The following is a 25,662-nucleotide window of genomic DNA, read 5'->3' on the forward strand; positions in this document are numbered from 1 at the left end:
GTGACTGCTGTCTATTAAAGAAATGAGTCAAGACAATTATAATGGGGAGGATGTGTTTCCCAGCTCCCTGTGTCTCAGGGCTTAATCGTGGCTGCCCGCTGTCCTCTGTGTCCACCCCGGCCCATGTTGCTGACCTTCTTTCCAGAAAAGAAGGGGTCTTGGGGGGAAACCATGTCCCTCTTTACTTCCTAGAAGGGGGAGCAGGGGCGGTCTACCTGAACGGTGGCAGTGCAAGGTGGGTGGGGAATGGGGCCCATCAAGGGAGAAAGAGAAGGAAGGTCATGGTGGAAACAGCCGGCTGACAGGAAGTTGCTTTGCTCCCATCAGAATTGAGGAGACGTGGCGCCTGTGGCAGAAGTTTTTAGATGATTACTCCCGCTTTGAGGACTGGCTCAAGTCAGCCGAGAGGACGGCGGCCTACCCCAATTCCTCAGAGGTCTTGTACACAAATGCCAAAGAAGAGCTGAAGAGGTTCGAGGTAAAGCCCCCTCCCCTTCCCGGTGCTCCCCATAACCAAGCTTGCAGCAGGCTCAGGAGAGGCCACTGGTGGCCCCTGCGTGGCTGGCCTCCCCTGCCCCTGGCCGGGGCCACCCCTTCTGTAACCTGCCAGCTGCCACTAAAAGAGCTTTGCAAGACATTGCCCATTGATGCCAGCTGCCAAGCCGTGAACTTGGAAGCCTGGCCTTTAGCTAGATCAGAACAGCTGAAGTCAGCCCTCTGCCGCCACTCAGTTTGGGGATTCACCACTTGAAGCAGGTCCTTTGGGGGCTAAAAGGGGGCACCCTGGCACCCCGCCTGCTTGGCACTGACGGCTCCTCTGTGTGTGGTGTGGCGCAGGCCTTTCAGCGGCAGATCCACGAGCGGCTCACTCAGCTGGAGCTCATCAACAAGCAGTACCGGCGGCTGGCCCGGGAGAACCGCACGGACACGGCCAGCAAGCTGAAGCAGATGGTGCACGAGGGCAACCAGCGCTGGGACAACCTCCAGAAGCGCGTCACGGCCATCCTGCGGAGACTCAGAGTAACCTCCTCGATGCCGCCCGGGTGGTTTGTGTGTTCAGGGAGAGGCGATGTGCCGTGGTGGGCTTGGAGCAAAGCAGCGGTGGGGAGATGGTCTCTTTGAGGGCCTGAGCCGTCTTAATAGTCTGCCAGCTCGGCCTTCCCTTTTGTACAGCCCCACAGTGCCAGTGTCCATGTGTTTAAGGAAGCGTTTGCCTAACAACAGACTTCCTGGGCAAAACCTGTTTGTGTGACGTGTGTTACCAAGCACCTCTTTGTCACACTGCCGTGATCCCTGAAGGTGTGTGTGTCTGCCAGCCCAGAGACCACCCGCGGAGCTGGGGCACTGCCATCTCTGAGTCTGAGAAGAGGCCTGCTCTGCCCATCTGTCAGTTTTATGTGTCCTGTTGGTTCTTGCACCGTGAAGGGTGTGGACAGAGCCCCCTCAGCATTGTGGGGTTTAAGGACAGCAATGACCCTCTGAGTTTCAGAACACAGCTCACCTCGGAGATTGGCTTTTTTAATGTGCACAATTCACCTTCGATGTCTGTAATTCAGAAGACATCATATGTCAGCCTTGGTGAGTTCAGGTATAAACTGACAGGATGGGTGTGAGTACTGGCTGCAGGAAGTAATTTTAATCCCCAGTCCTGTTCTCAGGGCTGAATACTCTGAGATTCTGGCTTTTTCTTTTTCTTAATCCTCTCAAGAAGAAATGAGTTAGCTTTTCAGATAACCCCCTTGCAATAATTTCTTTATCACCGCTGATTTAACTGTTGCCAGTAGAGACCTTCATTTAGCACTGAAGAGTTCATTTTTCTGAAAATCAGCTGCCTGTGAGGTGGTAACCTGAGAGGCATCCTTAAGTAGAGGTGACAAATCCCCTCTGGATCTTTCTCTGGGGAAACACATTCAGAATTACATCAGTGCAGGCAAAGGAAGTGCTAGGCCAGCTTCAGCCTAGAAGTCAGTAGTTTTCCACCTTGAAGCTACTTTTAAAGCCTTCTGTCAAATAAAAGCTTCTGTAGAGGCAAACGGTCTGGACCATCAAGGGGGTTCCTTGAAGAGCAATTTTGGAAAATCACCAATTTATACTAGAGAATTATAGAATTTCAAATGCTAAAAGGACCTTGGAGATTGTCATCAACATCCCACACCCTCATTTGCAGGAGAGGATGCTGAGACGCAGATACATTGGAGGAGGGAGGCATCCCAAGTTTCTGGCCCCACGTGGCCCTCTGAATGTCTTGTAGGGTGCCCCACGGGCAGGTTTCTGAGAATTCTGTGCATGCATTCCTTTTAGCCAGAAGTAGCCTTGCTGTCTACCTGACATCAACACAAACGCAGTTTCCTTTGCCTTTCACAGCATTTTACCAACCAAAGGGAAGAATTCGAGGGGACCAGGGAGAGCATTCTGGTGTGGCTCACAGAGATGGACCTACAGCTGACCAACGTGGAGCACTTCTCAGAGAGTGACGCCGATGACAAGATGCGTCAGCTGAACGTAAGGCCATTTACTTAGTTCCTGGTAAAAGAACATACCTTTGCAGAGTTGGCCACCTGATACCCTGAGAGCAGATTCCAGAGTCGTTAAACAGCCAGACTGCAGTTTATAGCTGGACATATAGCTGGGTGATCACGAGCAAGGATACTGTTCCCTGTGGTCACTAGAACAGACCATTTGTTCCTTTGTCATTTATAACCATCCAGGGAGAGGACACATTACAGGCTCCAAACAGAATTTGGTAAGGAGCTGTTTCTCCGGCAATCGAATGCATTATGCTGGGAGCAATAGGAAGAAAGTCTGCATAAAGAGTGGAGCCAAGAGCAGATACCCTCTGCTTCCACAATTGCAATATCTGTATGATACTATTACTGCACTTAATTTCCTCTTTGGCTAGATTTTACAACAGGTTGAAAATAGAAATTTGCTTGCTCTAATATAATGGCACCAATGAATGTTGTGTCAGCAGAAGTAAAAAGCTCATTGGCATCTTACTGTGGGAAATTGTCTCTTTCCACCAAGTGTCAATAAGCTAAGTCCCCTCCCCTGCACCCAACAGTAGTAAATGTCCAGCCATGTCAAACTTCCAGAATTATTTTAATTGGAAAAGTTGGTGCCCAGGACAGGAAGGAAAACAGTACGTCCAATTATTTTAAGTTATTAAATCTTTATTGTCACTTGGCTAAAAATGGATGAAGCTGGAGTATGAGGAGAAGGAACAAAGTAATAATCACCCTTGATGTTGCTTCTGTGGCCCTGTCCTAAGAAACATTGGATCCTCAAGGAAAATTCTTTCTTTGAAATCCTTTCATTTTTTTGCATGCTAAATAGGGTTTCCAACAGGAAATCACACTAAATACCAACAAGATCGATCAGCTGATTGTGTTTGGGGAGCAGCTCATCCAGAAGAGTGAGCCCCTGGATGCTGTGCTGATTGAAGATGAGCTGGAGGAGCTGCACCGCTACTGCCAGGAAGTGTTCGGCAGGGTCTCCCGGTTCCACCGGCGCCTGACCTCCCCCGCGCCGGTAAGGGGGCCGCTGCCCAGGGACCCTTCTGGCTGCTGACAGTTGGTTTTGACCAGACTTTTCTACCTGTTCCACCTGTGCCATGACCCCTAGGAAACCTTGATAACTTCTGGTCTTGCTCATAGTTGTAACTTGAGGGCACACTGACTTTTCTCTCTAGCTTAGAGTCTCGGAGATTTTATACTTGTGTCTTATTCGTACTTTGTTCTCCCCTTTGAAGTGTCAACAGCACCAGCTTTCAAAAGCAACTGTGGTGTTTACCTTGGGAAACCTTTGGGGAGTTCAGGGGAGTTAATGCCATTATTGAAAGTTCCTTGCGTCTCTGTGCCAGAAGCTCTCGTGAGGGGCACAGACCAACATGGCTGGTTGATGTTTCTTTTTTGGGGTCTCCAGCTGGCTCAACACCATTGTTTCATCAGACATAGCTTCAAAATTTACCCCATACTCGTTCGTTTCTCAATATACCACTTTATAGCTGTTTTTCTTGGGTGGACAGAGGCATTACCTCTCAGGGGGAATAAGATTATCTATGCTGAGCACTAAAATTGGAGGATGAAAAAGAAAGAATTGGCCCATCTGGTCCTTAAAGTTGTGAATTTTATCCAGAACATTCTAATGGCCTTAAAAAAAATTTGTAATCCTAATTTTCTGATTTTGCTTTTTTTAAAAGATTTTATTTATTTATGCATACAAGAGCTGGAGTACAGGCCAGAGGCGTGGGGGGGTGGGGGGTGATAAGAGGATTCACCAGAGACAGAATGGGGAACAGAACAGGCAGATTGACTGAAATACACTGCTGAGGAAAGCAGCGGGCACGGCAGGAGAGGTCTGCTGCGCCACATGGGTTGCTCCCTGGCCAGTCGGGGAATCGAAATTGTGCTGCAGAGGCTGCGGATTGCTTCATAGGTTGCATCTTAACCCCTTGCGCCACCAGGGAGGCCCATTAATTTTCTGATTTTGGAGGAAGCTGCCATTACTCCTCAGTGAAACTTTGGCTTCCACTTTCTTCTACATTAAGTTGTTTGAGATTATCAAATTTTTTATTTTTTCTAGGGACAAAGCTGGAGTTTGTGGAAAATAGATTTTAGACACCCACCCCACCTCTATCCCCACTAGATCATCTAAATTGGAGTAACTAGACAGGGCTTGGGAATTTGATTCTTTTTAAAATGGCCTCAGATATGCTGATGGTGGCCATTTAGGAACTGCAGGACCAACTCCTATAAACACACCAGCCTGCGATTGGTTAATTCTGAAATCTGCATCCTCCCATTTTAGGGCTTGGAAGATGAAAAGGAGGCCTCTGAGAATGAAACAGACATGGAAGACCCGCGGGAGATCCAGACTGACTCATGGCGGAAAAGGAGAGCGAGCGAGGAGCCCTCGTCTCCTCAGTCCCTCTGTCAGCTGGTGCCCCCTGCTCCGGGGCCTGAGCGGTCTGGCTGTGAGACCCCCGTCAGTGTGGACTCCATCCCCCTAGAGTGGGATCACACAGGTGATGTGGGGGGCTCGTCCTCTCACGAAGAAGACGAGGAAGGCCCATTCTACAGTGCACTGTCAGGTAACAGCCCAGGTTTCCAGAACCCTTGAAACGGACCCATTTGGCTGTGATTTTAGCGCATGAGCAACATGGCCAACTCTCATGATCGAGAGTCCGGCTTATGACTGGCCCAGTCATCCTGTGACTTCTTTAATTCCATTCTGCCCACCTGTGATTGACCCTAGAGTTTGCTCACGATGAATACAGGTGGGATGGAAAGAAAAAAAAAAAACCAAATTCATGTTTCGGACATTAAGGCCATTAACTGACACCTCTGGCTGTTTGCGAGGCTCGTCAGTGAACTTTTCAACTGAGGTTTTTTTTTTGGTGTTTTTTTTTTTTTTTTTTTTTTTAAGATTTATCCATCTATGCATACAAGAGCTGGGGCATGGGGCAGAGATGCAGGGGGTGAGAGGATCTACCAGAGACAGAGTGGGGAACAGAACAGGCAGACTGACTGAAATACACTGCTGAGGGGAGCAGTGGGCGAGGCAGGAGAGGTCCTCCGCGCCATGTGGGTTTCTCCCTGGCCGGCTGGGGATCGAACTTGTACTGCAGAGGCTGCAGACAGCATCACAGTGCAGTGCTTAAACCTCTGTGCCACCAGGAAGGCCCTCAACTGAGTTTTTCAGAGTATCAGGAGAGTGTCTCCTTTCTCTGCACTCCACTTCCCCACACTTCTTCAGACAGCCAGAGTTAGTTGGCTGGAAAATCCTGTTTTTTCAAAGCATTTTAATAAAACAGATCAAGGGTAGTTACTTTTCTCCTTCCAGCTGACAATGTTTCTACTGTTTTAACTTAATAGTTGGGCATTCATTCATCTACAGACGCCTGCAGTGAGCAAAATGACATTATTCTTTTTCAGATATAGAAATCCCTGAAAATCCTGAGGCATATCTTAAAATGACCACAAAAACTTTGAGAGCGTCTTCTGGTAGGCCCCTGCCCATGCATGTATCTCGACATGGCAGCATCCCGTGGCACATACTGCATCTAAACCTCGCTCCCATGTCATGTCTGACCTCTGCCTTCTGTGACACCATGCGCCTCAGTCCTCGCGTCATGGTGTATTTACACTGCTGTACTCACACATTCCTGCGTGCTCATTCCCAGCCCCGCGACCAGAGCAGCCTCGATGCCATCCCTCTCCACCCCGCAGGCCTGTGCAGAAGGGAATTTTTCATGATGCCTATTTTAATTTTTATTTTCCCTCCATCTAACCGAAGTCTTGTTGGCGCTGGCCAAGCTTTCTTCATGGTGGCTTGGTTTGGAACTGTTTCCTTGCTTATGGTGATTTTCTCGGAGGAGAGTGGGGTTGAGGGCAGCGGGGGCAAGGGGAGGTAAGAGGCACTGTTGCATTTGCTGCAGGAGAAGAAACCTTACATTCCTTGACTGGTGGCTCTTTTATCCCCTGCCCCATCCCCATCTGTAGTGCTGGGGGAAGAGTCTCAAGTAACCCTTTGATCCCCAAGCCCACCCTCATGCTCACTTCCCCTATCCCCCGACTCCTGACAGGCCTTCAGCCCTCTTGGCCCCTAACCTGGCTGCCCAATATCCCCATTACTAGGGACCCCAGCTCCAAAACACCACTCATCCCACAGCAAATCCTCTTTGTTGTGCTCCATCGTGCATCGTGCACCCATCTAGCGGAGGCCCAGTGTGGCTCAGTTGCATGACTCATTCCATTCCCTTCTGGGACATAGTGACATTTTGCAAACACGCATGCTTTGCAAGGAAAGCTGCAGAACTCATACTATAACCTGATGCCATGTTACCCGTGACCCTTTTTTGTCACTAAATATGAATCTTTGGTTAGAAGGAATGGACTGTCACTTGCTACTTTTCCTTGCAGGTAAATCCATTTCCGAGGGCCACTCATGGCATGTTCCTGACAGCCCTTCCTGCCCCAAGCATCGCTACAAACCAATGGGAGGTGACAGGAATGTACGGCCCATCCCCCCAGATTCCAGTACCCCTTATAAACCGGCCTATGTAAGTCTTGACCCCACTGAGAATATAATTCAAGTGCATTAGTAATAGCTAAAAATATTTAAGATTTTGGTGCATACTGTATGTGCTCGCTGCCTGGCTACATTTTGAGTTGGTTTCCCATGGCGCCAATCTCTCTGCTGATACTTGGCTACGACCCTATACAACTCTAGCATGACTGACCAGAGTTAAATACAGGTTTCTGGCCCAACACCATCTTTGTGTGTGTGTGGACATACAAATGTTTGTCCACATAATACCCCTGTTTCCATCACCCATGCAAGTAGTGGAGAAGCAAAGCGCTGGCTTTCCTGATTTCCCCCAAAGCTTTGTTATATTTTCCTTTTGACCACACATCCTATTAAAGTGCAACTTCATATTCAGACAGTGTGCTATGGCAGATGGGGTTTGAATCCTAGGCCTGCCAGTCATTTGCTCTGAGGCCATAAGCACTTTATTCTCAGGGAGGGACACTTACAAGAGGGCAGACATACCCTACACCGTTTTAGCAGGATAACCAACTTGAAAGTATAAAGAAGGCCCTCAGAAGTGACCATCATCATTACTATTACTGCTGTTATTTGCTGTTTATAGCAGTGACTGTCCCTTCTTCATTACATTTTCCTTAGGCAACATGAAGCCTTGGCGCTCTGGCTCAGCAGCTGTTGGGGGTCAGCCAGCCTAGGGTTTAATGCTGGTCACAGATTGTTCTCATTACAGAGAATTAGTGACGAGCAGGTTAAAATTAAAATGCCTCGCGTATGGCTAGTGCCATTACAGAGGGAAACAAGCAATGTAAGTACCACTGGATATACCCTCAGAATATCCTCCAGGTCTAGGAGAGAATATTGCTAGATAATTGGAGAAGATTCTGCCAGTACATGCTCATTTGATAATGGCTTCTCCATGCCAAATTCAGAAACTTTTCCTCTTGCTTAGCAAGCAGTAATCATTTTTAATCTGTTCTTCTGTGGTGCAGAATAAGATCTGCCAGTCTCAGGGGAGGTACCCCAGCACCTCAGCCTTGCTTTACATTGAGTGCCACATGGTCTGGCTTCTCTAGAGATTGTGTCCCTCACATGGCCAGTTGCAAAATTCAAACTGATTTTTGTATCTGAAATGAGACATGTCACCACAAAAAATGAAGGGTTTTGTATTTTTTGCATTCCACACAAGGATGCTATGTGGACACCATCCAGAGAAGGCATAGCTTTTCTAAAAAGGACACATTTATTTTTGGAAAGGCCTGAGATAATAGCCCAATCAGCTCTGTGATAACAGAAGAGTCAGTATGTGCAAGAAGGATAATACTTGGTAATGAATGACCCTTGGAGGCGGATTTATCCTTTGTGTGCTTCTGATTCCTGGTGACGATGATGCCAGCCAACTCTACAGAGTGCCTGGGCTAACTAAAATTTTGTAAAATGCTGCAAATATAAAAAGTACTAGCACAATAGAATTCTGCTGAGTCTTTTTACTGTCTTTGTGTGGTTCTTAGGAAGTCTGTAAATTAAATCAGGCTGTTTAACCCCCATGATTGATATCTCACCCACTTCCCTTCCCTCAGCCTTGCTGAGGCTTTGTTTCCGCGGGCCCTTAGATGCCATCTGCATTACTAACAGTCACTCTCTGAAGGAAAGGGACCACCAAGATAATCATTTCTCACCTGATAATATGAACCAAGGTAACTGTTCAGACCACCTTTAAAGTGTATAGTTGGTAATTGAAAAATTGACTTATTCCAGGTAAAGCTGCTGTTAGCTCCAAGCACCGACAGTGGCAAAGAAGAGCCACAAGTCTTGAATGGCAGCTCAAGACAGGAAGATGATGGCCTGGCCGGACTGACTGGGCAGCAGTCAGGTACAGTTCAATTAGGCAGTTGGGGAAAGCGGTGGCGGTAAAGTCTGGTGTCTAGGGTTGACAGGGATCTACTTTAAGCCACTGAATGACAGAACATTAACTAGGAATCGATCGACTATATGATTCACCTAAACCGCTACCTTACCCTATAGCAGTCGATGTAACTTTACAATCTGCTGACCCGTATTCAGGAACACAGCTCTTGGGCTGTTTAACTCTGAAACTATTCTCTAAATATAGACAACATGGGGCCCCATGTGGTGACATGCATTCATGACTTCAACTTATAGGAAATGATCACACATGAAGGTGATGGTCAAGACTTGTGTCAGGTGCCTCCTCACTTGGCCAGTCACTATGAAAGGAATCACTCAGCTACGTCTAAAGTACCGACGTAGTACTATTCAAGCCAATAGTACTGACCTGATCATTCACAGCCTGAAGGAGAAAGCGCCCTAGAAACAGCATGAACCGAAATGTTGAACTTGGACCATAGTGCGTATTGGCAACACATCGGGTTTTCCAGCGCAGCCTCCACCTCACTCCAGCCCTGTGGGAGTGTGCTCGCCTGGCCTTGAACCAGAGTGAGGGAAATGTGCTGTCCTAGGGGAAGCAGTAACTACCAAACCCGGAGGCCCTTGCAAGGGACATCCCTGCAGCTCTTATCTCCTTGACCCTGACTTACTTGGAGGCAGAGAAATCTGTTTGCAGTATTGCTTTATATTGATGGCCTTTTTCTTCCAGGTGCCTTTGAAAGGTGGGAGCTGATTCAAGCACAAGAACTCCACAGTAAGCTCAGAATAAAACAAAACTTGCAGCAGCTGAACTCTGATATCAGTGACATTGCCACGTGGCTGAAGAAAACTGAAGCAGAGCTGGAAACATTAAAGATGGCAGAGCCTCCGGCTGATGTGCAGGAGATGGAACTCAGAGTGAAGAGACTGAAGGTGAGTGAGAGCGTGGCAGGAAGAGGAAGTCAGAATGTGCATGCAGATGCACTGCTCTGGTGGACTAGGATCCGCTCTGTTAGTCGTGTAACATGCAACTGCAAATGGTGTGTGGTAGAATCATCCTCTTCCATTTCACATCTGTATCTGGCCATGACACAGATGCAGAGCATGTACAAATGATCCGAAAACTCAGAGCAATGTCAGGGAGGTGTGGTTCAGATGCGCAGTGCTGGAAAGACTTCAGCAGCACTTCCACACACTTAGGGAGGTGCTGGCAGCACCCCAAAGTGCCCTTCCAAACTGTGTGCAGATGGCCCAAATCAAAACCAATGGTGGAGTATGGGAAGGAGCAGCTCACCTGCTGAGGAGTTTGGTGTCCTGAGCTGGTTACTCCGTTGCGTGGTTAGGATTTGTCACCCATACAGTCAGCCCTCACCACTTTAGAACTGAGCAGGGAACAAGGAAGAACATTTAGCCCCATACCGTAAGGATACCCTGACAAGCCTGGGCTCCTAAGACCCAGGGCAGGGGTTTTGGAGTATCCTGGAATTCTTTGTTTTTTTACTTTGTGCATTTGTCCATTAATAGATCCAGGGTTAGCATTCACCCTAAGAAATAATACTTCTGTGATCTCTAGGAGCAAATGCTAGGTAACTATGAATACTTTATATGGAAAACCTGTAATCTGGTCCAGAATTAAACCAACCAGGGGTCAGTATGGTCTCCTCACGCCTCTGGTAGAATCGACCCATCAGGAGACAGGCCCTGCTGGCTGGCCAAGTTCACTGACCTTGTAAGGCAGCTCCCTCACCTGATGCTTCCCAGCCAGTGATAGGCGAGGTCACTCTTGTTTCCGTGGCCACGGCTTGGAACAGCATTTGGCAGCTCCATTCCCTGCTGAGGCACAGAATGAGCCCCACGTCACTGTTTTCAGAGTGCCTAAACCAATCCTTTTCCTCTGTGGTAGGAGATACTGAAAGCCTTTGACATCTACAAGGCTCTAGTGGCCTCTGTCAACGCGAGCAGCAAGGAATTTCTGCAAGCGGAGAGCAGTGAATCCCGAGAGCTCCAGGACAGAGTGGGCCAGCTGAGCCTGCGCTGGGACGCTGCACAGGGTGCGGTGGAGAGCTGGAGAGAGAGCCTGCGGCGGTCGCTCATGCAGTGCCAGGTACGCCCACAGCCATTGCCCAAGGCCCAGTCCAGGCACAGCCAGGCCCACAAGTGTGGGACAAACAGTTATTTTTACCATCATCAGGCTGCTTTGGCACAACCAGCTATGACTGGTATAGGAAACAAGTGCTTTACCATGTGTTTCCAAAGAGGCCCACTGGCTGTCTGGGAGGCGTGATGTTTGGCCTATGTCTTCTGCGCTCTGCAAGCATTGCAGTAGGTGGGAAATGCCACTTCACATGACCCTGTCTGTCCTTCTGCCAGGGAGGCCATACAGCAGAGTGATTATGAGATCTGGCCCTGGAACAGGAACAGTTTAACCCAGCTTAGCAGCTGCATGGCTTTGAGCTAATCATTGGACCTTCTGGACCTCAGTTTTCCCATCTGAGAAATGGGAACAATTTTAGTGCCTAGTTTACCAGGTTCTTTTTAGGACTGAATGCATTTAACCTGAGCCCAGTACTCGACACAGTAAATGGTCAGCACACTTGAGCTCTGCAGTGTGGTTTTCCTCTGACCCGTCTTCGGGACTGAGCCCTGTCTACAGGTAAAGGGTCGTCTCCCTTTACCACTGAATTGCACAGTTTGTTGAATAATTTGTGTGGTCTTCCCATGTAATATCAGCTAGGACATTCAGAACCATGTCTCTCACCCCACCCCTTTTTTGTTGTCATTTTTTCACTTGGTTCAATCTGCCTCCTGGCACCAAGTATAAATCTGGCCTTTTTACTCACTGGGTAAGAGGAGCAGATCACTATGACGATTAGCAACAGCAAGCTGCTCCCAGCACACCTCCTTTCGCAGTTCTCAGAAAGCCCAATGTTGTGCTGTATGTTGTTCAAGGACTTCCACCAGTTGAGTCAGAATTTGCTGCTGTGGTTAGCGGGCGCCGAGAGCCGAAGGCAGAAGGCCCATGTCACCGACCCAAAGGCAGACCCCCAGCTTCTCCGGGACTGTCGGGAAGAACTCCTGGTAAGTTTCTTTCAAGGGCCTCTGCACAATCACTGCTCTGTCTGGAGGCAAGTTTTTCAGGAGCCATGCCCAGTGTTTCATGGAACGATGCCATTGGTGTTTGGTGTAGCCCTGCTGGATAATCTGGCCCTCCCATTCCAGCGGGTGTCTCCTGAGCATCCCGTTATAGCTCTGAAACAGGATGATGTGCAGGGAGGAAAAGCTGTGGCCCAGAGCAGGAAGTCTTGAAGACAATCAGGCACTGGGGACATAGGTGCTTAGCATTGCAGATGGCCATTTGATTAGAAGTAGTATTTCTCTTGTGAATATGGCACATTTGGGGAGCACTATCACACCCATTTGCTCCACAGCCACAATAAGCAATAGTTTTCCATATCTACAACAGAAAAGTCTTACTTGGTGGGGAACTGTGTGTTAATATATTTATTTCACTAACAAACTTAGATGTATATTCTTAGATGTATATTCTCACTTATATGCACTCAAGTGACATTTTTATCCATAGAGGTGGTTCCATTTAATCAAACTGCTGGTGATATTTAAAAAAAAAAAAATTATATACTGAGATTTTAGAAAGCCCCACTCTCCAGAGCCCCATTAAGTAGAATGTTCTGAGGTAATGGAAATGTTCTAGATCTGTGCTGATACGGTAACTACTAGCCACAGGGAGCTTACGAGCACTTGAAATGTGGCAATTGTAAAACTGAATTTTTAATTTTAACTTAAATTGAAATAGCTGCATGTTGTCTAGTGGCTACTGCATTGGACAGCAAGATAACCACCTGCAAGAATTCAAGCTGTTTCACCTGACACAATTCCTCTCTGTTGTTAATAATGTGCTCATGGACTTAGATTTCTTGCATCGTGGATGACAGCCTCTTCTTCCCAGGTCACCCCTCACTTCTTTCCTCAAAGCTCTTCCAACATCACAAATGTCTCCTAAATGAGAAGGCAAGGAAAACAGAGGTAGGGCACACACTACTAGGTATCTTGAGTATTGTGAGGACATAGGCAGCTAGAAGGAGGTTCTACTTCTACCTTTGCACCACCCACACATTGGTCCCAGAATTTTCTAGGCACTGAGTAAGCCTCCTCTGGCCACACTAGCATCCCTTCTGATGAGAAACTTTTATCTTCAGCAACTGAAAAAGGAGCTCATAGACCATCAACCTCAAGTAAACACCTTACAAGAGATTTCAAACAGCCTTCTTATTAAGGGGCATGGAGAAGACTATATTGAGGCTGAAGAAAAGGTACATGTTATTGAGAAGAAACTCAAGCAGTTACTTGAGCAAGTGTGCCAAGATATAACGTCCTTGCAGGGAAGCCAGGTGAGTCCGTGGTGGCTTTTCATTATGAAGGTATCCCATTAGGTACCTCAGCACTGCAGCCTTGCTGTGGGAGGGAGGCCCTAAGCATGTGGTCTGAGTGGAGTGTGGAGACGTGCTCTTTCTACCTGTGTGGTCATTTGTAAAAGGGAGGTAACAATGGCATCTGCCTGTTAATGTGGCTGGAACTAAACCCCTGTCACTGCTGCCTTACCTTTGTGCCAAACATACTTGTGTCCTCACTTATCCCTGTGATAGCACAAGTCCTCTCAACAGTCCTGGGCACACGCTCATGTATCTTCCTTTAAAATGGGATCCAACTCAAATGGCATACCCAATCCATGTGCCGTCCCACAGTCTGTACTTCCTGTCCCGCTGACCACACTGACACCTGCAGCGAGCATGCTGTTCATGGAAACCTCTGGCTGCCGTAGCGTTTTCTATGTGTCTTTAGTAATGCAAGTGATTGGCCTTACCTTGTTTCCTTTTGTCTAAAAATGTCCCCATTAGAGTGGCAGCGAGAGCAATAAAAGAGCCTCCTCTTCAAGAAAGATTTGAATTGGGGTAAGGAGAGGAGAGCACAGAAAAAAACCTGCAGGAAGCATGTTTTTGTGCTCTTGAGACTATTCAGAACTTTCCGTTCCCTCAAACTGACCCTTGGTGTGTGGATTTCAGAACCCAGACCCATCTCTGCCTGGCCTTGATGAGGTGGACTCTGGCGCCCAGCCTCCAGCAGCATCCCTGCCAGCTCCCCAAATGAAGGTGAGAAAACATGGGTTATTTCTTAAAGTTTATGGAGTTGCCAGGAAATTGGGACTCCAAAACCCCACTACACATTTTATAATAGCACAGCTGTTTCAACATGCTGGTCAGGCAAGAGGTTTACGCTAAAGAAAAAAAAAAACCCTAAGGACTAAAATACACCTTTTAGACACCTACCCCAAGGGTGTCTTCTACTAGTGGCTCTTCTTCTGGGGCTACAGTAGTATGGGGAAGATGGGAGTCCTTCCTTCCAGCATGCTGAAGGGGCTTCCTGAGCTCTTCATGAAAAATAGATTGACAAACTGGAGTGTGAAATTCATCATTTCTTACCTCAGAGTTCACTCAAATGTATTACTCTAATTTCAAAACTAGTCAGGAAGACCACCTGGGAAGTTTATCTTTCGCTATCTTCAACTAACTGGATTATTTTTCTTTCTCAGGAATTCGGAACAGTGAGGAATATGAAAGGCAAGAACAAGACAGACAGCAGGTGAGTTCCCCCCTGAGCCACACGCACCTCACCCGTCCTGCCAAGACACTATCGAGGTCCTTGTAAAAACTTTTCTTTCATCTAGAAAAGGCCTGGGCTTCTCTCCTAAAACTGAACCCCAGCAGTTGCCTCACTTTTTTCTCAGGTCCTAGGTGTCTTTTACTGAAAGCAGGGGGTCAGGCAGGAGAGTAGGTTTTGCCTCCAGAACCTACCACTGACCTCTCCACCTCCCCTGTTAGCAGGGTACCTGGCCCCACTGGCCACAGCAGCTTGCAGCCTCAGCGCTCCTTCCTCTCCCGGGTGATAAGGGCGGCGCTGCCCCTGCAACTGCTCCTCCTGCTGCTGCTGCTCCTCGCCTGCCTGCTGCCCTCCTCCGAAGAAGACTACAGCTGCACTCAGGCCAACAACTTCGCCAGGTCCTTCTACCCCATGCTGAGGTATACCAACGGGCCACCGCCCACATAGAGGGCTCAGCACTCCACCTCCAGCCTGTCTACCAATGCCCAGCTCACGGCCCAGGGCCCAGCGTCAGTGACTCTGGGCCTTGGCACAGTCCAGGGTCCTGCTGTGGACACCTCCTCCTGGGCTTGGCTCTCAGGACCCAGGGCAGCTTTCAAAGGCTGCTCTGCCTCCAGGGGAGGGAACCTGTCCAACAGTTGCCCAGAGCATTCTGGCAAAATTGATTGGTTTCAGGATCTCTGTTAACTGCAATTTCCTGAAAAGCCAAGCACTTTGTGAATTGATTTATTTGTAAAAGATTAAAATGTAGCTAATATGGTCAATGAACAGTAGTGTTCATCACCTAATACATATTATAGAAAAAGCTAGCAGATTCCACCTTAGAAATGGTTCTGAAACTCATACTCACCCTTAGCTGATTGATTGAAACAATCATATTTAAAATGTTTAGAATTAATTTTATTCCAATCAGCTAGCAATCTGGAGCTGAGGGTTAAAAACCAAACATTCTGTTCAGTACTTCAGTCTGCTTTTATACTGCTTTAAATTTTTAAAGAAATTATATTGCATGGATGTGGTTATTTGTGCATATTTTTTAACAGCGCTAAATCTGTATGAATAATGTAAACCTCAATTTTTTTAAAAAATCAGATTTTAGCTTGAGCTTTTGACTAATGTACAGTAAATGCCAAACTATAGACTTGATAGCAATGTTTTTTGTAAGTTAATTTTATAAGACTTTTCACATTTAAAGTAATGCTTCAGGTTTTGTTTAACTGTTTGGCAATGGGGGAGGGGGGCACAGAAACTTGAAGCTGTTTGTGGTCTGTTCAACTCAGATGTTTCTCATTAAAACAAAAAAGTAGCCATACTTTTGCTGTACTGGATTATATTTTAAAGTTAAAGGGCATGTATAATTTTCCATAGAATGAAAATTAAAATATTGGGGATTCATTCACTTTTTCTGTACAAAGTAAAATAAGTAGACTATAAAAACTTAAGCGCTAGAAACCCACGGCCTATACGTGTAGGGGCCATGAGAGCGAAATGGCATGGAAGGTGGACCCAGGGTCATTTCACCTGGATTTTTCTATTCCCAGCTTGCTCCAGAATGAACTAGCAGAGATTGTGTAGTAAATGTTATAGGCAAAACTACCTGCTTTCTGTACAATTCTAATACATGGTCTATTTGCCACCAAAGTTACTGAACCAGATCATCAGTTAACTGCTCCTCTCTTTTAACACTAAAAATACACCCTGACCAAACAGCATCCTCAGTTCCCCTCTCCTCAGCAAAGCACAAACCTCAGGGGAAGCTCCTCAGCGAATGAAGCCTAGGCCCTCAGTGCCAGTGGCCCTTCCTTGGGGCCGACAACCCCAGCTTGTTTGGTTCATGAGCAGCATCACGCGGAGGGACCAGCAGGGAGGAATGTGTCTTCACTTTACCTTCAGTATCTAAAGTTACAAATTGTTAGAAATTATCTTAAAAGGTACTTTTTTAGCAAGTATCTTCAAAGGCATTCAAAATAATTTCTCCCTTTTCACAAAAAACAATCCCAAAGGGAAATTTCAGCAAAAATGTTACCCAAACTTTTTCTTCAAGCCTCTGAATCAGTGGGAAGGTCCTTGCTCCAGTTTCTCCAGAGGCGAAAGGCAGAATCTCTATCTTCCAGTCCAAAGGAGTGATCATTCAAGACTCTTTCTGCCCTTAAAGGAGAATGAATCTCTAGAGTAAATCAAAGTTGCAGTGCAAGGATTATTTGCATTTTTAATCCTCATTATGCCAACAGTTCTAGAGTAAAGGCTTTTTGTCTTGAGCCTGTAGTCCAGGCTTCTGCCACCCTCCCCTCAACCCCAGGAAGTGCTTTTACATTGTTAGAAGGTTTTTCATCTTCTGTCCCTCATGCAGAAGGGAAATTTTCACATGATGCTTGACATCAAGGTAACTCCAGTATATTTTTCTCTGTATGCCTGATGGGATATCATAGTAATAGGCTCAGAAAATTACACAAAATCTACCCAAAAAATTATGCACTACATACCAGGACTTTTATATTTGTAGGCTACAATTTGAGCACAGTGCCTGTAGTCATAAATCACAAGTGTGAGATTAGCTGACTTTAATTGCTGCTGTTTACAAATCCTTCCGCAGCTTATGTCAGATTCTTAACTCTTGACATTGTAGACAATAGTGTGTGTGTCTTTTTCTAGGAAGAGTGTCCAAGGTTTTCATCAAATTCTTGAAGGACTCTACAAACCTAAAATAGAATTCAGAACAGCGCAAGAACATTGACTACTTTACCCGGTTACTGCAACTTCTTAATCTTATTCTTAACTCCCAACAAATACACTTTTTAAAGCAAAATTATGAAAAACACTTTATTTAGCTTATTCCACATTAAAATTTTTTCTGCAACAGTTCCATAGATGTTGAAGGTATACAGCACAGAAATAGTAGTACTTGGAGGGATGGAAAGTGGATCTCAAAACCTGCTTTCACACAATAGCAAACAGTCATTTGTATAAAAGCTCAAATTTTAAAAGCCTGCTTTTGGTATAAAGCATTCATCCAAAAAAAATTACAAATCATAGGTAGCCACCAAGCTCTAGAGTACATAGGACCACTGAATAATAAAGTTATAGGACCGTTAATTGTGGCATATGGACACCCAACACTGGAAGAAAAAATGCAGCCACATGGATTGTGCAGATAAACAGGAGTTGCTCTGGGCCAGCATCATCATCACACCTCTGCCCTTCCCATAAAGAAAACTCGCCATCACAGAACAGTGGTCCCACCAGTGTATAGGATCCTTGACTCCAAAACAAAAATGACTGTAAGAAGATCATATATCACAGAGACAACACATAGCTACAACCTGCCACAGGAGCCAAAATCCCAGCAACTTTGGAGCTATAAAAAATAAGTGGCATGTGTTTCACACTATAGTATACCAGACTCCACAGGGAGGTGTCAATGCATAAAAGGGGGTGAGAATTTTACAGGGGTACATTTCTAAAGAACTTACCCCACTTCAGAGCATCTAGGGAAGCAGTAACTGACAGAAGGAGGTGGCGGCACTAGCTGATGAGCCTAGAATAGGAGGACTGGAGTGTCACCATTCATCTGTTTCTTTCTGCCTGTTCTGGAAAGGTTCATGCAGTCCTATAGAAGCTGAGAAGGTGGTAGCTAAAGGAACCATAGAAAACAACCATAGCTTAACAGTCTCTCTGCTGTACCCTGAGCCTTGGCTGCAAACAGCGGACTCTCACGGCCAGTTCTGTGGCAGGAAAAGTGCTGGCCAGGCAGGCTCCGTTACTGTGTCTACGGGGCATGTTCCCCATCAAACTAGAGCAGCCATTTGGGTCATTGAATTTGAGGGATTCTGCAGTCTAAATGTATATATTTAACCAGTTAAACTGCCTGATTACTTTCAGCACTGAACTTCAACTGCCTGTGTTCAGCTCTGTCACTTACTCCCCATATGACCTTGAGCAAGTTTGCTTCTACTCCTCTCATTTCCCACGGCCAGAAAATTAGGATTAAAGTAGTTACTTAAAGCACTAAATATGAGTGTATGAGGCACTGAGAACTGTGCATATCATATAACAAGTGCCCCACAAATGTTTTCAGGTACTAAATGATGTTTTTATCATTTCCTTCACATAGCCTTTATTCCAGTTTTTAAAGATTTTAGCAGCTTTGAAAGAAATGTGTGAAATCTTAAAAATATTTTGTTTCAAAATAGACTTAGAAATTGAAGGTTCACCATGAACTTGAGGTGTCTATACATGCAAACCCCTTACCAGATTTAAATAAGAACCAAATTTTGTTGGTAGAAAGTGCCTCAACTTAAAAGTGCTTCAACTTATTTTATATATGTGTGTAATATGTAGCTCTGCCAAGAATTGGTTACTGGTTTTTTGTTTTGTTTTTTCACTAAAATCTAAAATAATTGCCCTTCCAGCTGAGTTAGCAGGGGAAATATTTAAGATAAAGTCTCTCACTCGGGAGAATTTTTGTTAATTTGTATTGTACTGTTTTTAATACAGTTGAGGCCCTCCAGATATATTAGTCTGACAGCTTAATACTATGTTCCCACCTCAATTTTTTCATGAAAAATCCCCAAGATTGTTAGGACTGAATCCCCTGTGAACAGCGAGTATGTGACGGAGCTGAGACCAGATCAGGAACATGGCAAAGATCAGGGGACACCCAGTTAGACCCACGACCTGACACTCACTGTGCACCTCACTCTGGGATGACCCATGAGGGTCCTCCCAGCACCTGAGTGAACACTCTTCCAATGTCCTTTTGGCAGAGCAGCAGCTCTCCCGCCCACCTGTGACTATGCAGGTGCCACTCTTTCTCTTTTCCCAGTGTTCTCAATATTAAGACTCTTCCACGGTAACTTACTTTACTAAAGTTTGTCCATATGCCCCCATATTAGACACTCATGTTTTTGGAATTAAGCCCAAATCTCCATCATCTTCTACAAATAAGTTTCCCTTATTAAATGATAAATCAAGATTGAGAAAAGGAATCTCGCCACAAGAGTGAGAAGCAAAAACAAAAATCACTTTTTCCTAGCACATAAAGCATAGTTCGATGTTTTGGGCTTTTTTTTTTTTTTCCCCCATATTCAAGTCCTGCTGATAGTTGTCAGGTTTATTGTTCCTAATTAATTCCTGAACTGAACTTGAAAGTTCAGTGCAAAACTGTACTTGAAAATACTGAAATCACTGCAGTAGCCATGGGGCAATTTTAAATTGTCCATGGACCATTTTTGACAACCTCCAAAAGGAAGCCTATTAAAGAGAAATGACTAATCTTTAAAATAAACACCGAGACTTTATCCAAAATACCCAAAAATGGCAGCCTGACTTTGCACGCTGCTGGCATTTATAAAGGCTGTACTTGGAACTGATGGGCATGGAGGTGTACAGCACTTCATCTCAAGGGAGGGAGGGAAGGACGTAGGCTATTCTCAACAATACAAAGAATATCTTTGTTATCTCAACTGCTCACTTGTCTTAGACCCTGGTCTAAGCAACAGCCTTGCACAGAAGACCCTCCCAGGGTAGACTAAACTGCCAGCATATCAGGTGACACATGAGCCAAGATGAAATCACCAAAGTGCCACAGCCTCCTTGCTGGCTAAATTCAAGTGTAGTTAGACAAGTAGCCTTGGGAAGCACGCAGGAAATATTTGAGGAAGATGAGAAGCACACACTGGATGTGTTTTCACAGAGAGCAGGCACTAGTCCAGATAGGCAAGGATTTAGCATAGAAAGGTGCTTGGACACCTGAGCCCAAACTCGTGCTTACCTTGGGCATCAGAATCCAACTTAACTACTGCATAATAAGCCACTGCATCATTTGGTTTCATTTTTTGTTTTTCTGACTTGTGTAGTCTCCTGTATAAATAGTTAATAGCATTACATCAGCAAATAAATGTTCAAAGCTGCCTTCTTTGCCCCACTTCCCACTTCCTAGCCTCGCATTCCCTCTGTTTGTCACATGGGATTCTAAGGTGGCCAGAAAGAAGGAAAGTTGACCTTCTGGATAATACTGATTCCTATAAAATCAAGCTTATACTTTCTGTACCAAATCTCACAAAGGCCACAACAATGAGTCACTAAGAACTTCAAACCACCTCAGAATATAGACAATGGTGTGTCCTCTAGGCCTGTCTCCAAGTATTTCTGAAACAGCTTCACTCAACTTTTAGTAAAATTGCACCAGTGTCAAAGTTAAGAATTCTTCAAGGTCTCATTAGCAGGAACCACTTTGAATTTAATCTTTCTAATGACTTAGTAAATAGAGAATGTGCTATCCAAAGTAAACGTACTTTTGAAAAGAAAATTTATTTCATCTCCTCTCAAAAGGCAATTTTTAAAAACACTATCATAAAACTCACCTCCAAAGTCTAGATATAACTCATTATATGCATCACAATGTTCCTGAAAATTTGTATGAGGATTTCACTCTCTAAAAAGTTGTAATTTCTTGCCCTATTTATGTTCCACTTGGAAAAAGAGCTAATATTTTACTCAGTTTCTGTATCAGCCAGCTCACCATAAAAATGTTCTAATAAGAAAATATTTTTAAAAAGCCCTAGGGTATAAAAGAATTCTTTCTGCTTTAAATAATTACCCCTATATATTTTCTCAAGTAGACTTCACAAACCAGGTCTCATTCAAGTGTTGAACTAACCAAGTCACACAGATTGGCCCTGAACCTGACATACTGGCTTCCATGGAGAGCGTCCCCACACACAGCCTGCAGTGTCCCATCTCCCGTGGATGGCTGATGTGACAGCTGCCCCAGGGAAGAGACACTCTCAGAAGAGAGCCTGTTCTACACTGAACCTTTCTTGAACACACACAAGGCCCCTCGGGACAAGAGCATTCTAAGAAAGTGAAATTCCAGGGACAGGAAGATATAAGTCTCCACAATCTTCCATGAAAGTGATCTCACACACACAATTTTCAGGCCCTATGAATGCAATTTAAGGGGAATGAGTCTGTGTGACGATGGCAACAAGGTCTAGGGAAAGAGCTGGCTCATGTCCCAGCTCGACCACTGGCTCCTAGGTCACCATTCCTCTGGCCCTCAGCAGAGTAGTAGCAATCTATGACCTCAGTCCTCACAGACCTGTGAGGCAGGTATGCGAAATTAGTAAATTGATTGTCATCATGCTTTTCAATCCTACAATCAAGTGGTGCCAAAGAAGGGCCGCTTATGTCACAATAAAGGGGTGTCCCTTCCTGTGAGAGTGCCACATTCAGCCCCCGTCTACTTTATAACCCTTCCAACTCGGATGTCCACCACTCTCTCAGGTGTTTCCCAAAGGAATGCAAGGGAGATGGAAAGGAAGGGTCCACACTGAGACCCCGCGGACCAAGCAAGACAGAAACTGCATTCAAGCACACCCCGGTCACAAGGAAGTCTGGCCTTCTCACCTTGACTCCTGGGAAGTGGGGAGGTCGAGAGAAGGACAGCACCTGACCAAGTCCGCCATAAGCAAAGGAGGGACACGGTAGAAGGAAGCCCACCCACTCCCTCTGGGGCTCACGATTCACGCTGTTGTCATGCTTCAGCCTCTGATCTCTGCAGCTGGTTCACCTCAGGGCTGGGCATCACTGAAACTGGGGGTTCTGGAAGCCCTCTTTGCTCTTACTCTCCTCTGCTGGGATGCCCCCAGACCCTGCGACGGAGGACTTGGACCCTCGAAGTGTGTGGGCATTCAGCATCTCCAGCAGCAGGTCGTAGACAGGGACGACGTTTTTGCACTTCATGCTGAGTAGGTGTTCCATGCCCTTGTTACTACGGGGGCAAAAAAGTGCTGAGAGAAGCAGCCCTGGGAACTTGATTTCTTCCCCAACTCACCCACACATAGCACATCCATCCCCAATTCCCAACAGCCCATGCATCTCCCCCAGCCCTTTGGTTCAATGGCATCTGGCCCCTTCAATCATCTACACCCCCCACCTACTGTGGCCTGACAGCACCTGGCACAGTGCAATGGATTCTCACTGTTCACACTAGTTAGTGTTATAAATTTAATACAAAGACGGAATTAACAAATACTGAAGCATTACTCCTGGGGGAAACACCAGGTTCACTTCCGAAGAGGTCTGGTCACAATTTTTATCAGTTGATTAATATACACCCTTATAGAGTAATGTGCAACCTGTTTTCTTTAAAGACCCCTTATTGAACATATTTCATTGATCAATTAACATTCAATTCACAGCCTAGATGTACGTATGTACATACACACACACACACCCCCACCATGCCTGGATGAAGCTTATCCAACACATATTTCTCCACGAGGCCCATCATATCCTTGTTCTCTTAGGAAAAACAGACAGCACTGTGCTTGCGGGGGGCCGTTTTTAAACAGTAATATTTCTAAGACAGCACAAAAATGTAAAAACAAGCAGTAAGGGACATATGATGAGAACCGAAACAAGACAGGCATCAGCTCATTTGCCCTCAGCTGAGGATGCAAGCATGGGTAACTGAAGTTTTTCGCCAATCTGTGACTGTACAAGAATGACCTCAAAAGAGAGTATAGCCCAAAAATAGATGACTGGATCAAGAAGATGTGGTACATATACACCATGGAATATTACTCAGCATTCAAAAAAGATAAACACATGCAATTTGCAGCAACATAGATGGCGCTGGAAGGGATCATGCTCAGCGAAATAAGCCAGAAAGAAAAAGAAAAATACTGGATGGTCTCACTCATAGCAGGAATCTAGAAAACTTAAATAAGGGACCAGGAAAATGAATATCTATAAGAAAGTGAAAATCATAATCAACAAACAACTATGAACCAGAGACACTTTATGAGGGGAGGGGGCGGGGGGGAGGGATTGGGGTCAAAAATAAAGGGTTGCAATTGTTTGGGGAATATAAAAATAAAATTAAAAAAAAAGAGTAGGGTTATAAATTTTATAAGTAAGCAAATTTACAAATATGAGATCCAAAAATAGGATGGACTGTCTGGTCTACAAGTGGTTGTGTGCTGAAGAGTCATTAAAAAGGAAACTGGCAGAGGTCATTTTTTTATTTGATCCCCCTCATTGAAATTCTTGAAGTGTATGTTGTCTTCCGTTCAGTCCCTAAGACTTTCCTCCTCAGGGGAGCAATTATCTTCCATCCTCACCTGCTCATCCAGCCTCAGGGTGGGCTACCCCTGGGGTGACACAGCACTGAGCCTCAGCCTGTGGCCCTGTCGTCACCCTTCATCAGCACCCATAGCTTGCATCTCCTGAATTCACTCCACCTGCCTTCTCAACCTTGGCATCACAGGTCCTCTGAGTCTCATCCTTAATATCCTGAGGCTCTGGCCTTCCTCAGATCACCAGCCTCAGGTGCTGACCCAGGAGAACTGGGTTTAGCCTCTCAGGAAAATGACTCAGGCACCAGCCTGAGGAGCAAAGAGGGGTGGAGTTCACGTCATGCAGGGAGTCACCCCTTTTAGAACTCTGTAAACAAGCTAAAATGCCCAGCAACTAAAAAACAGATGCGCCACCGCAGGATGCCAGGAAGATCTGAAAAGGTGTCACATGACATCATTCACTGTAAACGATGTGCTCAACTTCAATTACAGTCCTTAGGACTGGAAAATCCACACTCCAGCTCAGGGATTCATTTTCCTTCCAAGAGGACAATTCTACCTTATCCATCTCAAACCGACAAATTCTTGTCCCAAAACTCTTCATCCTCCTCTGAGACTGTGCCCCCCCCCACACACACACATGCACATGCACACACGCACCTAGTGGAGCAGGCCCCCAGGGATTGTACCTGGCATGCCTGACATAAGAAGCATCAGCAGATTAGCCAGGCGGATGGACTGCTGCTGGGAAGGGATGCCACTCTTGGCGATCACCCAGACTAGGGCATCGGTCACAGCATTCAGTAAGTGAGTTAGCTTCTGGCTGCTCTCAGCCTCCTGGGGTGCTGCAGTTAATGGGTACATACCTGGACAAAGAATGACAGTCACAGTAGTTGCTCTGAGAAAGGGAAATGGAACTTGTGTGCTCAGGCATTAAGCATGCCTATATTCTCCAGAAGGGAAGCCAAATTGATCTGGGTTGCTCTGACATCTGCATGCGTGGTGAAATGGTAAAAGCACATGTCACCTCCCCATTGTGTCCTTTCCCCAGAACCAGTGTCATCACTGTGCTGGAGGGGAAAGCCTGGCTGAATGCAAGGTAGATTCAATGGCCTCTCCAAGTGCCCATCTGGGCCAGAAGAGTGGCTTTGCAAGGCAGTAAATGCATCTAGCGACCAGAAACCATGGATGGTGTTTGCCAGATACATACATAAGCTTTGCAAAATGCTTCAAATACATAGATAGGATTATCACAAAGTGACAAAGGTTTTACTCTTATCCTCTGTAAGGACCCCTCATCTAAGTGTGGCTAGCCTAAGTACAATTGCTATGCCCATCACCTCATGTGTGCCACGTGCTGACAGCTGTAGTAAGGCCACTGCCACCTCTGTCCAGCCCTTGGCATCCCCCTCTGCTGGCACCCTGATGAGCAGGAAGACTACACATTTGGAGTCAGAAAGACCTGTCTCTAACTCTCCGACCCCATCCCAGTTTACCCAGCTTTGCAGCCTCAGGTCCTCATTTTCAAAGCTTCAAAACACATTTCCTGAGGTCCCCACAACCACTCCATGAGATACGTTGCTCCCCCACCTTTCCTGCATTGTGTCTAGTTTCCCTGTGACTCCAGCTTCTGAGATACACAAACTCCCCATGGTTATAACAAGTAAATCTCCTGTTCCATTCTCTCTATCCCTCCCTTAATCCACCACCCCTCTCATCTACCACTCACCCCTCTTACCGGTGGGTAAGACCTACCACCACCTACCCAGACTCCCTGATGCCTGGAAGCAGGGAAATAATTAGCTTCTCTTCCAGACTTTTGATTTCAAAGTAAGGATAAATAGCAAATATGTGAAATCAACAGGGGAGCTGCCAACTTTTGCCTATAATGAGAATGAAGGGTTGCTGGTACTGCATCATCCATAGAATCTGTTTCGGCAATTTTTGTTCTCCATTTAAAATTGGCATGTTCAGT

At 45.8% G+C, this 25,662-nt stretch overlaps 2 protein-coding genes across 12 annotated transcripts in view; one reads left to right on the forward strand and one right to left on the reverse strand.

The window, feature by feature from the left end:
• Positions 1-16,023, forward strand: part of SYNE2 (spectrin repeat containing nuclear envelope protein 2) — a 308,736-nt gene extending 292,713 nt beyond the window's left edge. For 6 of the 11 annotated variants that reach the window (XM_054690979.1, XM_054690994.1, XM_054690992.1 and 3 more), the window contains exons 102-116: positions 328-478; positions 838-1,020; positions 2,365-2,502; positions 3,334-3,528; positions 4,807-5,089; positions 5,934-6,002; positions 6,921-7,060; positions 8,803-8,917; positions 9,662-9,864; positions 10,835-11,035; positions 11,881-12,009; positions 13,149-13,340; positions 14,013-14,099; positions 14,540-14,589; positions 14,829-16,023. In XM_054690979.1, the coding sequence (XP_054546954.1) occupies positions 328-478; positions 838-1,020; positions 2,365-2,502; positions 3,334-3,528; positions 4,807-5,089; positions 5,934-6,002; positions 6,921-7,060; positions 8,803-8,917; positions 9,662-9,864; positions 10,835-11,035; positions 11,881-12,009; positions 13,149-13,340; positions 14,013-14,099; positions 14,540-14,589; positions 14,829-15,054 (2,362 nt within the window). In that variant the 3' untranslated portion in view covers positions 15,055-16,023. The remainder of the gene's footprint in view (positions 1-327; positions 479-837; positions 1,021-2,364; positions 2,503-3,333; positions 3,529-4,806; positions 5,090-5,933; positions 6,003-6,920; positions 7,061-8,802; positions 8,918-9,661; positions 9,865-10,834; positions 11,036-11,880; positions 12,010-13,148; positions 13,341-14,012; positions 14,100-14,539; positions 14,590-14,828) is intronic. The other 5 variants (XM_054690990.1, XM_037503484.2, XM_054691000.1 and 2 more) reach the window with 3 other exon arrangements.
• A 1,290-nt stretch (positions 16,024-17,313) lies between these two features.
• ESR2 (estrogen receptor 2) overlaps positions 17,314-25,662 on the reverse strand; it is a 51,393-nt gene continuing 43,044 nt past the window's right edge. The window contains 4 exon segments of the mRNA XM_037503488.2: positions 17,314-20,466; positions 22,233-22,378; positions 24,377-24,398; positions 24,401-24,553. Coding sequence (XP_037359385.2) covers positions 20,435-20,466; positions 22,233-22,378; positions 24,377-24,398; positions 24,401-24,553 — 353 coding nt within the window. The 3' untranslated portion in view covers positions 17,314-20,434.

The sequence above is a fragment of the Talpa occidentalis genome, unplaced genomic scaffold (assembly GCF_014898055.3).
Source record: "Talpa occidentalis isolate TD23 unplaced genomic scaffold, MPIMG_talOcc4v2.1 talOcc4.11, whole genome shotgun sequence".
In the NCBI taxonomy this organism is placed as follows: domain Eukaryota; kingdom Metazoa; phylum Chordata; class Mammalia; order Eulipotyphla; family Talpidae; genus Talpa; species Talpa occidentalis.